Below are 14,438 nucleotides of genomic sequence, written 5' to 3' on the forward strand. Positions count from 1 at the left end.
TCCCCCCCCCCCCCCCCTCCATTGTACAGGTTTAATGGGGTTAAAGCCCATGCTTTTCAGGACAGCATGGAACTTCCTAAAATCGTCCTAAAGTGACATTAAAGTCAAACTTTTTTTCCCCCCTTTCCCAATCCTGCTGCAAGGACTTACCTTACATGATGCCTCTGAATCCAATCATCTTCTCCCTTACTGTCCTTTTCAGCTGCCCCTCCAGCGCTGGTGCAGGTCTCCATCCAGAGCCTACGCCTCTGCCCTCCTCTTCTCTCATATCCCACAGAGTCTGTGCGGGTGCACGCTGCTCCATAGACTTACCTTGTGTCTCTCCTCATCTCCCGGCTGAACATCTGAATTGCGCATGCGCCCGCCCCAAGATCCTTTGCGGCTGCCTGAGAAATTTTCAGATGTTCGGAAGGAAGCGTGCGGCGAAGACACAGGTAAGTATTAACCCTTTGAAAAGGTTATTTTTGTTTTTTTATCGTTTTGCATATATCTACTGTATGCCAGCAGTAGATATATGCAAAAACAAGCAAGGGTTTAATAACGCTTTAAAAGGAACTTTACTTATAGCTTTGAAAATGACAACAAATAAACCTTTAGAAATGTTTAGTAGACAAATCCATAAACACATACTTCTAGATAATTGTCGGATTTTTTATCTTTGAATACCTTATTTTTCTTTTACTCCCAATTCTTACTAAGGGCAGATTAATATATCTCCCTTTACTTCCTGGAAATCATGTGACTAGGACATGTGACCACACACATCATCTCAGGGGAGGAAAATGCCTTTCCCTGAGACCTTGTGAAATTACAGATGAGATTTCCCAGCAATGTTCTGCTGATGTAACCTTCCCAGGATGCAACGCTTGGACACAATACATCATTAATGTGCAAGAGGACCAGGATGTGGTAAAACAATAAATATGTTTAACTAATGAATGCAAGATGATTTCATATCAGGTCAATTTCATTTCCCTTGGGCAAATGAATTTACAAGTAAAAGGAGGTTTGTTAAATTTCTAAGAAAATTTAGTGAAAGACCCTTGAGTGATTGGCACTACACCCCTATTAGATCAAGTAAAAAAAAAAGTGGGTATATGGGGTTTTGTAAGTGCGTAGGTGGTTTTGTTGGCACATACAAAACCCCATATATCCACTTTATTTTTAAAAGTGTATAAATGGGTTTTTTTTTAAATAAGTGCAAAAAAAAAACATTGATCATTTTAGAGATTTAAATGGTCCTGTGTACATTTCTTGCATTACCTCAAGAATAGTAGTAAGTTCTTATCTTGAGACTACAAAATGATTAGCCTTTACGTTGTGATGATGGGAGAGTATGGCTGAAACCACACAGTCCACAAAAATGCAGCGTGTTGTCAGCCCACAACAGGCCTTAGGAGCCAAGTGGATTTCTGGCATCCATGTATTTGCAGGAGCTTTAAAAGGGACAAAACATGGGGCAATGTGCATGTATTGCAGCAAAGTACTGCAGAAGTTGTTTTTTCTTACCCCTCATTTTGGCCTGACACATAGTAATTGTAACACAAGTATAATCACAGTGGTATTGATTGATGAGACACCAATATTGAAAGCTACAATCAACACAAAACAGAATGTTTGCAATTTTGATATGCAAATAAATATCATTACATTAGTCCTATAATTATAACAAATAAAGGAAACTGTCTACATCTAGCCAAAAATGACATTTCAGTTTTTTAAGGGCTGACACTTTAATTACTTTGGTTTCACTCTTCATTATGGCTGGGGTACATTACAGCAAAATACTTTTATTGCAATTTCAACATTTAACCCCTAAAATGTAGATCCAAACCCTAACCGAATACCACTTGGTTTCCCAGAGGGGGGGGAGTGTCAAACTTTCTTTTTTTTACTGTTCACCTTTTTTTCAGCCTTTGTTGCATCTCAGTGCTGCTAAACTCCTGCAGCCTTTTGGCAACCCCTTTCTGCCTACATGCACCCCCAACGATGGCTGTAAGGTATTTGTCAAGATGGGTTTTTAGTGGTAACAGTGGTCCATGACTGTCTAATGTGTGTCAAAATAGTCAATTGCAGTGTCCCTGTGACAAGATAAAGCAGAAACACAATCCATAGACAAGGTCAAAGTGTTGTCAACCTAGAACAGGAAGTACTTAAACAAGGACCGTCACGGCAGAAAGAAAAATGCTTTCAGTGAAAGAAGTTAAATAGTAATGAAAGACTTTTGAAATTATAACAGTTACGTTAAACCTTATACCAGGTTTTGGAAATTAGGTTGTGCTACTATATAAAACGCTGCGTAAACTGTTGGTGCTATACAAATACCTGTAGTAATTAGGGATGCACCGATACCGGTATTTCGGTATTGAGTACTGGCATTTTTTCGGTACTCGCCGATACCAAATACAGGAGTACCGGAAGTCCCATTCAGGAGTGTAAAGATTCGCCACCCGTCTTCGCGATTAGCAGGGAAGCCGTCCCCATGCTTCTCATCACTATGTGACGAGGGAGCATGGAGCCAGCTTCCCGGCCATTACACGATACCCGGCTTCCTGATTGGTCGGGAAGTTGGCCAATCAGGAAGCCGGGCAGCAAGTCACTAAACGCTGCCTAGCTTCCTGATTGGCCGGGAAGCCGACGCTATGCTCTCTCGTCACAAGGGACAAGGGAGCATGGAGCCGGCTTCCCGGCCAATCAGGAAGCCAGGCAGGGTGTAATGACGCGCTGCCTGGCTTCCTGATACAGGAACTAACGGGCTAGGCATCGGAGCAATTGGGCGAGTACTCGTAGTCGCCCAAATACTCAGCATCGGCACCGATACTAGTAACGGTGCATCAATAATAGTAATAATAATAAGTAAAAACAACTGGGACAGGCAGAATACAGCCTAAGCTCTGCAAAAACAAGCAGCAGTAACTAGAGCAGGCTTTCAGGATAAGATCAATCAAAATTGCTGGATGGCAAAGGCTATTTCATATAGCTTAAACTAAAACCTTTTTATTAGTTACCCTGCTTGTGGCCTTTTGTCATTTCACAAGGCACTCACTAGCTCTTTCCAAAACACTTCATGAAACATGTCAACCAGACCCAGAGAACAGTTCTGTCGGGCAGAAGAAGCTGATGTTGATCTAAGAGGAAAGGCTGCCATGGAGATGTAATTGCGACCAATACAGTTGTGTCTCACCAATCAAAACCGATTAGCCAGACAAGGCTGGATGGCAGATGCTAGCAGGCGAGATGTCTCTCCACTAGAAATGTAACAGCTGTAATATGCACTACTGGCTGTAATGACTTTTCACTCCACATGCAAATACAACCCTGGGTCGAAAAATGAAGTCCAGCAGACACAGTGGGTCAAAAGTCGCAAGCTCAGCAAACAGAAACTATTTATTATTTAAACCTGTAGACAAAAGGCATTTTGTTTCATGAAAGGTTTGACAGATGCAATTAAAAGAAACAGCTTTTCAGGACAGGCAAAGATTGAGCATAAAAGTACCACGGAAAAAAGAAATCTCTCTGGCAGAACATACAGCCGTTTCTACTTCTAACTGTTATGCATCTATTAAATGGCACAATACACTGGACTATAGACGAGACCTGAAGATCACAGGAGATGCCTCAGGAGTCCCTCCAGAGCTGGTGTCGGTCTCTGATCCAGCGCTGACTCCTCGGGCCCCACAGTGTCTGTCCGTGTGCACGCTGCTGGCTGCCTGCATTGACTTACCCCGTGTCTCCCTGCTTCTCCCCGCCCAAGATCTCCACAGTGCGAATGTGCCCGCCCCATGATCCTTAACGGCCACTCAAGAGGCTTCAGATCTTCGGACGTAAGCGAGCAGTGGAGACACAGGTTGTTACCCATTTGGTAAAATTTTTCAATGTTTTGGCATACATTAACTGCTTGCTAGCAGTAGATGTAGGCAAAAAACATTGAAGGTTTAATTCTACTTTAACTGTAGACTTCATTTCACCAGTGACCTGCGTGGAAAAGCCAGAGACTACTGGTCCATCCATGGAAAAAGATTTTCTAGGCGCTGAATAAGTAAGTACAGCTGCTTTTATCTTTAGATCTACTGACCAAAGTGACATGTGCCTTCAATAAAAGTAGCTTTTGCATACATACATATACATCACTGCCAACATATTTGAAATTTTAAGACTTTACTGTTACTATGAATTGGCAGATCTTGATCCAGGACAAATTAGACGTTGTTCTAGCTATCTATTACAGGAATATATCTTTGCTACATTGGATCCTTTTGATGACCAAACTCCTGATAATGTCAGGGAAGAGGCTGATTAAACCGCATATTTCAATAAAATTAACCTAAGATCACCTCAAGCCTTCAAATCACCAGGCATAAAAAACATGCACCTAGTACTAATTAAATAAGTTGACCCTGCACATTTTACGAAGCTAAAATGCACTAAAATAAAAGGCTCAGCTAAATCATCATTTTGTAACCTGCACGGTTTTATCATTCCAGAGGGGTCCCCATGTTTCTAGAAGAATAGATGTTGGAAACTTGTGCCCATCCTGCTCAATTGTGCAAGCATACGGGACAGCTGTTACAAGGCTGTTACTGTAAGGGTGGTGTGGGGGGAAATGGCAGCAGCTCTTGTCATGATGTCATATTTGCAAACCGCTCCACGTATCCTCACACATTTGCTGTGCTAACTTCCACTTAGTTTATCTGCTGAGAAATGTCCAGGATTTCTGGATAAGGGGATACATGTGAACCTCTCCCCAATTCTCCCAGGACTGCTGCCTGAGTGACCAATCACCAGGCCTAAACACTGTCACATGAGGAGGAGGAGAACATCATTACAAATTTAGTACAAAATAATACCCAGATCATGAAAACTAGTCAGCTCTGGAGACTTGTAATAACGTCATTAGTTTAGTTAGAAAAAAAAACGAACCTTTGGCATCATCTGAGCCGGACGCCAAAAGTTTGGGGTCCATGAGGTTAAAGTCCACACTCCAACACCTTTTTTCATGTTCCTGTTTGTGATACAAAATGAGAATTAATAGAATAGGCAGAATACCATATAGATTAAAAATTTTCCAATAGTAGAATATGATTCAAGCACAATTGGGGGACTTCACTATCAAAACTGGAGCAGACAAAATCTGGAGCAGATTTGCACTGCAACCAGATTCGCTCAGTCTCAAATCTCAACTTGGCAAACTGGAGAGATGATAATTGGTTGCCATGGGCAACTGCTCCAGTTTTTATAAATTCACCCCAATGTCTTTTAAAGTAAAACTGGTACACAGCAAGGCCTCAATTCATAAAATTAATCATGACCAGGTATGCATGTATAAACACCACGGATAAGGGCACAGCTATTTTATTTTAATATATCTATCCCAGCACAGTTAGGACTGGAGAATAATCACCCATTGTCCGACAAAAAACAACATAAGCAAAAGTCCACATCTCTGGGTTCTACTAAAAGTAACTTCTGCTTATATGCCTTTTTATTATATGCTTGTTATGAATTGTGCATGTAAGTTACACTTTTTAATCTAAATTGTCAGAGATTCATTCAAATTCACTAAACAAACTACAAGCAAACATATGTCTCAAAGTGCGGGGACAACATTGCATTCTGTTCCAGCAATTTAGTGGACACATCTGGTACACAGGCTTAGAAACACCAAATTCTATTGTTTGATGACTGACAGCTCTGCTGGTTATCTGTAAAACTAGTGTATACTAAAGCTTCAGATAATTTGACATGAATGACCAGTTACCATTTTTATAAATGATAAAATACAAAATACCAAAATGGGGCTTTAGAGGTATCAGACACCACTCCTACACAATTATTTTATAACTGTATGTGAGCGGTGTCCGGTACCTCTAAAGCCCAATTTTGGTGTTTCTATTTTATCATATATGATGTGATAAGGGTGTGGTAACAACAATTTTGGTGATTACATTCATGGGTTGAATATACCGGTTACCTAAATTACCATTTTTCTTAATACCATATTAGCCAGAACATATAACTGCTTTCTTACTTCTAGCAGACCTCGGATTAAACATTTTATTACATTTAATAAAAAATTACCTAACCAGGTTTCCAAGGTAATCTGGCAAGAAGTAAAATGTGTTACTTTTTTGTGAAAAGATCTGGGTTCTGCCCATTTTAGGAGTCTGAATGAATTCAGCACTCAGAGAATGCCAAGCTATTGAGACAACAACACAGTTTCTGCTGAGATCCTGGTCTGTAGTGATGACAGCAATACAATCAAACCATACTCTGCCATTTTGTTTGTAGCTAGGTCCATAAACTAGAACAGTACCTTTGGTTGGACATATCGGCTAGGCCTACAGGGAGGAAGCACCCAGAGCATATTTCTAGCTTATCAAGAGTAAAAAACAAAAGATCAAACTTTACTTGTGTAATTGTTTTTCCCTCTGAGAATCCCCAACTGAGGGGCATGTGGACAGCTCCAACACATTACCGTTACCAAATCCAGCCATTGTGCTGTAATTTATTGTCTATCGGCAATTTTATATCTTCAGGGTTATGGAGGGCATGGACAACAAGAAAATTCTATCCTTGTGCTCCAGACAATCAAATGTTGCAGTTAAATAACAAAGCAGAACTAGTAACTGTTAACGAGCAGCTTTGTATCTGTTTTCTAACAAAATACAGATAAAAACATTCCAGTAAAAAAAAAAAATTGCATCCCAGACTTTTAAATACTGAATTGTGGTGGCATTACAATGTCATATGGTTAAGTGTTGTAGACATCCTGCAGTTTATTGCTCACAGTCCAAAGACACACCATAAATAAAAGACTGGCTCCTGCTATTCAAAACAAAGGTGTTTAGCGTTACCTGGTAAACTTTTGATCTCTGCCCTGTAAAGCCATCCCACAGAATCACGGTCCCTTCATAATCGCTGCTGGCCAGGAGGTTTTTGTGGTAACTGCTCCAACTTATACAGCTGCAAAAAGAAAACAAAAATGTAAAAAAGAAAAGAAAATAAACAGAAAATTATGCTTTGAAATCGCTCAGAAAAATGCTCTGCAGTATAATGTCTAAGGCCTGTTGACTCGACACCTGCTTCATTCAGCGTACCGCGGGCCCTTTCAGCATGGGACAGATCCAAACACCTGACAACAACACCTTCACTTAAGAGCGGAAAAACATCACGGAGCTGGATCTGTCGGGGGGAACCATTTATTGTAAAATAATTGCTTTCTTGAAAGGAGGAAACATAAAAAGCAAGCAGGTGAACTGCCACATTCCCTAATGACAGAAGTATCTTGTATTATGTCTGGATTAATTTATCTGAGAATATTGCTTTTTTCCCAGAGATATGGAAGGTGGAAACACAGAAGACATGAAAATCATCTAATATGGTCGTTCACACTTGTATCGCAAGGTAAATTAGGTTATATAGCATGATAGGCTGCCAAAAAGGGACTGGATGAAGCCAAGCTAAAAGCCAAAAATAGAACAGGAAGTCTTTTTTCTTTCTTGGTTGAAACGATATTAGTCCCTGGAATTCCTCTTCAAAATTAACGCTAGTTAAGCAAGTATAAGATTTCTTTGTTTCCCCCCACATGCCTTCAACTTTCTTTCCACATTTACATTCAGGCCAAGTGGTATAGCTCAAGTAACGGGTTGCGACAACCTTCAACACTACCAAGGGTGATTACAATGGTCATCCTTGTATGCACATTGAATTAGTATTCCTTTATTTAAAAAAAATAATAAGAAAAAACAAACCGAAAAACACACCTGCTACCCAAGGATTCCTGGAGACCCCTATGCAATAAAGTGAAAATACCTGTGTGTTACAAACTGATGCAAAGTATCTCTGAGGAGAATACGATATTCTACTCAGAGATACGAAACTATCAAAGACCATGCAAATAAAAGAAAAATAACCCCTTAGTGGCCCTAGTTTTAAAAAAATAACAGCATTTTAAAATAAAAAATAAACTTTTTTTAAATAAAAAAAAAATACATTTAATAAAAAAAATTATAAGAAAATATAGTGCTAAGGAGGCTATTAAAGATAGGAGAAAAACATTGAAATTGTATTTCACTCTATTTTGTGATCTATAACTCCCCAAAAAATTAAAATCCCAGACATATGATATACCTTACAAATCAGGACAAATAAAATAAATTTATTATGAATTACTTTGTTAGCTACACTAATCATGTACATAATACTATTGCCAAAACTGTGAAAAATTTATTTTTTATAATAAAAAGAAGAATTTATATTTGCATATGCCACATCAAATTAAAGCCCATTTTGTCCTTTACAAAACTGAATAATAATAATATGTGAAGGTGCAATGAATGAGGAAGATGGGAATGGAAAAAAAATATTTTCTGAAGTTGTGACACGAAGGGGTTAGGTATCGCTGTACTCGCTGTTCATGTTGCACACTATTCATATTGAACTCTAAAATTACCTGTAAAACCTTGTAAAGCGTCGCCTACAGACAATATTAAGTACTGTCGTTTTTTACCATTTTACAGGCGCATGCAATTATGAATCTATTTAGTCGGCACATCCTTTTATATTTTGCAAAAACCGGGCAATACATTGGTGGGAATTTATCAAAACTGGAGCAGTTGCCCATGGCAACCAATCAGCATCTCTCTTCAGTTTGCTCAGTAGAGATTTTGAAAATGAGAGATAGAAGCTGATTGGCTGTAGTGCAAATCTACTCCAGATTTTGTCTGCTCCAGTTTTGATAAATTCCCCCCATTGTGTTTATGTGCCCTAAAATCAAATTTTTTTTACTGAAAAATTGAATTTGATAAAACAGTTGAGTAAATATCATGTGACAAATTGCAACTGCCACCTACAGGGTCTCAATGATTCTGTGGAGTTTTAAGTAATCTTCAGGCCTAAGATGTGCATTTTAACACTTGTGCAAAAAGGCAAAGACCGATTTGGCAGCGAAAGGGTTAAAGCATTTGCATGATATTTTTTCTTTATCCCTGGCAATAAATGACGACCGCATTCTCACTCAATCTCCTCAAATGACCCTTGATATGTGGTCTCAAGTCTTTGAAAGTCTGAAATTTGGAAGTGTAAAATGTTCTAGCATCTCACCCCAGGCAGCGCTTTATAACTAGACAAGTACAAAGTCAAGGAGAATGCCACCGTGGAAGAGGAACATTTCTAAATTTTAGCCTCTATAACAGACAAATGAGTTATCCGCGGCTCGCATTGTGTACGGTGTTACTCTTCTCTGCATCAATCCTCTGTTCTTTTGTGAGCTGGTGGCACCCAGCTGAATGCAGCATGCTCCTCGTGCTCAGGATGCAGGGAACAGGGGGAGATATCTTTAGAAAAAAAAAAGGTTGTTTGGAGGAGGACACACTTTTTTCCCTAAATATAAGAGCACAAGCCAACATTATCCCTCATGGAAAACACCATAGAGCTTATTAATGAATCAGTGCAAAGAACAGCCAATATGTCTATACAGCATGTGCTAAACAGCAACCATTAGTGTGCACTGAATTGTTTTAGAGTCAGGTGACCTGGGGCACAGTAATGACACTGCTACGCTATCAAAAAATGTTATTTTTGTGTAACTTCTAGCCAAATTTGCACACCATCTTCTACATACACCCAAGCTACTTTATTTCTAGGATGGGAGGAGGAGGAAGAAAGTCCAAAAAAATCGTGGAATTGAGACATTAGGAGGCGCCCAATTATATTAAAAATTAGAGCTACGTTTCGTCAGTTTGGATATCTCTCTGAAAGAAAAAAAATAGCACACCGTTTAAGCACGTTTCATGACTCTACATCCACCACTTCTTCAGAGGGAGTAAAGGAGGGACACTATCAAGCAAAGGATTTGAGCGTGTAATTCCATTTCATCAAATTCATTTGCGAAAGTGAACTTACCATTTAACAACGATGGGAATTTATCAAAACTGGAGCAGACTAAAACTGGAGCAGATGTGCATGGCAACCAATCAGCTTCTCTCTCTCATTTTCAAATCTTAACTGAACAAACTGAAGAGTGAAGCTGAGTGGTTGCAGTGCACAGCTGCTCCAGATATTGTCTGCTCCAGTTTTGATAAACTCCCCCCAAAATGTTTTCTTCCATCTCTCATCCAATAAACCCAACTCTGCACAAAAGATTATTTTCACTATCCAATTATTTACTTTCAATTGTTGGCTTAGAACATAAATCTCACCAGTATCCCAGTCCAGAGAGAGTGCCTTGCTGACCAACAAGGGACCGTCACAGTATGGTTGGCAGGGCTTGATTTCAAATAGTGCAGTAAAGGTTTACTTCAAATGTCCAGACAATGTATTTATTTGGATAGAGAAAGGCATAGAGCCAATGGCGGCGTCTTTTTTCTGATCATCAAAGTGTGCGAGTTTGTGTGTATAAACTTAAGCTTGAGTTATTGGGCTCTGTAAGCAGTTTTATCCTTCATAGAAGCACGTAAGGATAATACATTGTAAGCATATAAAATGGAGCCTAGTGCTGGAAACTTAATTACCTACTCATATGCAATATGTCAGAAATGTCTCAGCAACAAAAAAAAAAAAAAAAAGAATAAGAGTTTTAATTTCTTGGTCCTGAACATGTTAAAGAATGAAATAAATGCAGACAGACTATTCATTTTGAACAAGTTTTATATTGTGCAAAGCTGAAACACTTTAGAAATGCATAAAGACGCATATGGGCGCAAGTTCTGTCAATTCCCAGAGGGACAACACTCAATTGAGAAGCAACATGGAGAATATTTCAGTAGAATGGTTGACATGCCCTACTTTTACATCTAATTAGAATAGGGAAAAATTCAAAGAAAATAAAGATATAAGGTTGACAATTAAAAGAACTATGAGGGGCGTGTCCAAGATGGCGACCGGAGCACACGTGTAGTAACTGTGCTCTGCCACCTATCCTACTATCCTGATTATTTCCTGCCCCGTGGAGCGCTCGAGTGGACGGGGGATTGAGCCCAGACCAAGCCCTGATCCTGGGGGTATGTCTCGGGGGCGCCGGAGGTCATCTACGAGCCGCCCCACTACTCCTAAGTCCCCGCCGGCCCGCGGACTGAAACAGCCACGCGCCAGAATGGCGGCCCAGCCGGAAGCTCCAGAGGAGGCCTTGTCGGGGCCTGCCCAGTTCACCGCGGTGATGGCGGCGATCTCGGGGTGTCAGAGTGCGCTGACGGCCAAGATTGACCATCTGCAGTCTGATGTCGGGCTGCTCCGTAGAGACTTGGATGGCTTTCGGGACCGGATGGCGGCGGTGGAAGGTAGAGTGGGTGAGGTGGAGGATGTCATCGGGGCCCACACAGCGACACTGCGCATCCTCCAGACTAAAGTTAAGGCACTGGAGTCCCGGGCAGTGGATGCAGAAAACCGGAACCGGCGCAGTAATCTCCGGGTACTGGGTCTGCCGGAGGGAATGGAGGGCCAATATCCACTCACCTTCGCTGAGTCCCTGCTCCCTAAGGCACAGCTTACAGCCTTCTTTGCAGTCGAGCGGGCCCATCGCATGCCCTCTATCCGTGGCCCCCCGGGAGCCCCCCCGCGCACTTTTATCTTCAAACTCCTGAATTTTAGAGACCGGGATGCTATCCTGAGAGAGGCGAGAGTGATGGGAGAGCTAAAGTACGAGAACAGCAAGCTACTTATTTTTCCGGATTATTCAGTGGAGACCCAGAGGCAACGTAAATCCTTTGATTCTGCTGAGGCTGCCCTAAGAGCCAAGGGGATCAGATACAGCATGCTTTTCCCGGCGCGCTTGCGGGTGCAGGATGGGGAGGCAGCTCGTTTCTTCACTGATCCGGAGGAGGCCTGCAGATGGGTCGAACACCTGCCCAAGACCTGAGATTGCTCGCCCATGTGAGGCCGCTGTTTTTGGTTTTTATCAAGGGGGGAGGCAGATGGATCGCGAGCACCTCTCCTGTTTATTCCAGACCAAGAAGGTTCTCTCCTATAGTGCTATCCATATTTTGTCTTTGCTATTATTCCTGATTTTGGACAGCTACCTTCTTCTTGTTATCCCAGATTCCTGACCCTCTGTTCTACTGGCATGACCTGGGTCGGGGCACGAGACAGGGATGTCCTCTCTCGCCTGGGCTTTTTGCCCTGGCGATGGAGCCAATGGCTATGCGACTTCGTGCCTCGATCCAGGTGGGGGGCCTTGCGGTGGGGAAGTTGGTGGATAAGGTCTCCCTCTACGCTGATGACGCGATCCTTTACCTACAGGATGCGGGGCCCTCGTTGATGGCAGCCTTGGAGATATTGGACACATTCGGAGTCTTTTCGGGGCTCCGGGTGAATTGGGGAAAGTCCCTGTTGTTTCCGCTGGGTAACTCTCCTCTGAGACTGGATCCGGGCTTGCCGCTCACGCAGGTCTCTGATTTCCGATACCTGGGTGTGGTGGTGACCTCGGATCTAGCCTGCTTCCTTGAAAAAAATTTGTATCCTATCCTTAGACAGCTGAGGGCGAAATGTTTAACCTGGAAGACACTCCCCTTGACGCCGGTGGGCCGGATTAACCTGATAAAAATGGGTTTTCCTCCCCAAATTCCTCTACTGCTTCCGGAACACCCCTGTCCAGATCCCTAACACCTTTTTCCAGACTAAGGAGGGCGTCATCTGCAACTTTGTTTGGGCAGGAAGGAATCCCCTGGTATCTAGGGTGACCCTGCGCCTCCCTCTGTCCGAGGGGGGACTGGGACTTCCCTGCTTTAAATCATACTACTGGGCGTCGGTCCTTGTGAGCGCCCACTGGTGGTTTGAGGGGGATAGGGACAACCCGGCTGTGACCCTGGAGGCGGCACTGATGGGATCTTACGCTGGTCTGAGCAACCTGGTGTATAGGGGCCCAAAGGCAGTCAGGACGATCACGGGACCCATGCGCACTGTTTTGGGAGTGTGGGACAGGGTGCGGAGAAGACGGATGCCGGGGGGCACTATCTCCCCCGAAACACCACTTTGGGGTAACCCGAGATTGGCTCATCTGCTCTCGGTCCCGGAGCCTCAACTCTGGGCCAGGCGTGGGATAACAATGATCAAACACATCATGCCCGGGGGGGATATTGCTGGGATTTGAGGCTCTCCGAGCCACGTATTCCTTGCCTTTTACTATGAGGTTCTGATATCTACAGCTGCAACATGCGCATAGAGCCCAGTTCCCTGGTCCGATAGGGGTTGACTCGGAACGGAGTGAGCGATTCCTCAGGTCAAGGGGGATACGAAAACCTCTGTCCTCCTTGTACCTCCGACTGACATGTGAAGGGGGTCCCCAGCCTATATCACTATGTAAAATGGAAGGCAGACATACCCGACCTGACAGAGGATCTTTGGGAGGATTGTGTCCAGACGTACATCTCCACTGTGATCTCCCCCAGGGAGCGGTTTATCCAGCTTAAATTTCTACATAGGGCCTACTACACCCCATCTAGGCTGGCAAAAATATACCCCAATGCTGACGCAAGGTGCACTAGGTGTGGACGTGTGCAGGGCTCCGGTCTTACTGGGACTCAGTGGTTTCTACGATAAACGCGGTGTCCGGACATCAGCTTGACATAGACCCACTGATATTCCTACTGGGCTGTGGGGAGATGCTGCAGGCTCCTAAGGCAACAAAGCTTCTTATATTCCATGTGGCTTTTTACGCCCGTAGGGAAATCATTCTGAGGTGGAAGCTGCCCTCCCCTCCTACGGTGGGACAATGGTTAGACACGATTGACCGGATGCTACCGATATACAGACTAACATATATGAGCCGAAACTGTGTGCGCAAATTTGATCGGGTCTGGGGGGATTGGGTGGCGGCTAGGGGCCTCACTCTGGAGGGCCCGGGTGGAGAGACCGTGCTCCCGCCTGCATCGCCTGAGGGGTGATCCGGGGGAGTCGGATTGTGGCTTCGAGAGCTGGGGGGGGGATAAGGGACGTGGTAATCTGAGTGGAGCTCCTTAGAACACTCCCCCCTGCCTCTGGAAGTAAGCATAATCCTATGTTTGCCTATCGGTCCTCTTGCCCTGGGTTTCTCCCCCCCCGCCCGGGTTCCTTTCCCCCTCCCTTTCTCTTCTCTCCTTAGCCAATCCCGCCCTTCTGGGACTGACCTGGGCTTCCATCTCATTCCCCTCTTCTCTCCTTTTCCCTTTTTCTCTCCCCTTCTCTACTGGACTGCTTCTCCCCCCTGCTCCCATCCCCCCTCCTCCTATTACTCCTCTCTCTAACCCTATGGGGGCTTGCCCTCAGTGGCTGGGCTGACCCTGGGGTTTAATTCGGTAATATCCCGGGCACTGAGTGTACTGATCCACAAATCGATTTATTTGGATGTATTTGTATCTTTATTTTTTGAGTTACCATTATTGTATTGTCTTGTATTGACTTCTGGAAATGCTGTGTTCAGAAGATCGATCTGTAATTGTCATTGTCTTTTTGTGATTGTCTTTTTT

The 14,438-nt window shown here is 43.2% G+C and overlaps 1 protein-coding gene across 1 annotated transcript in view; it reads right to left on the reverse strand.

Annotated features, from left to right (window-relative positions):
- RFWD2 (ring finger and WD repeat domain 2) overlaps positions 1-14,438 on the reverse strand; it is a 202,417-nt gene that overhangs the window by 89,889 nt on the left and 98,090 nt on the right. The window contains exons 13-14 of the mRNA XM_018555556.1: positions 6,855-6,963; positions 4,921-5,002 (exon numbers count right to left, since the gene is read on the reverse strand). Coding sequence (XP_018411058.1) covers positions 4,921-5,002; positions 6,855-6,963 — 191 coding nt within the window. The remainder of the gene's footprint in view (positions 1-4,920; positions 5,003-6,854; positions 6,964-14,438) is intronic.

Source organism: Nanorana parkeri, unplaced genomic scaffold (genome assembly GCF_000935625.1).
Source record: "Nanorana parkeri isolate BGI_ZX_2015 unplaced genomic scaffold, ASM93562v1 scaffold201, whole genome shotgun sequence".
NCBI lineage: Eukaryota > Metazoa > Chordata > Amphibia > Anura > Dicroglossidae > Nanorana > Nanorana parkeri.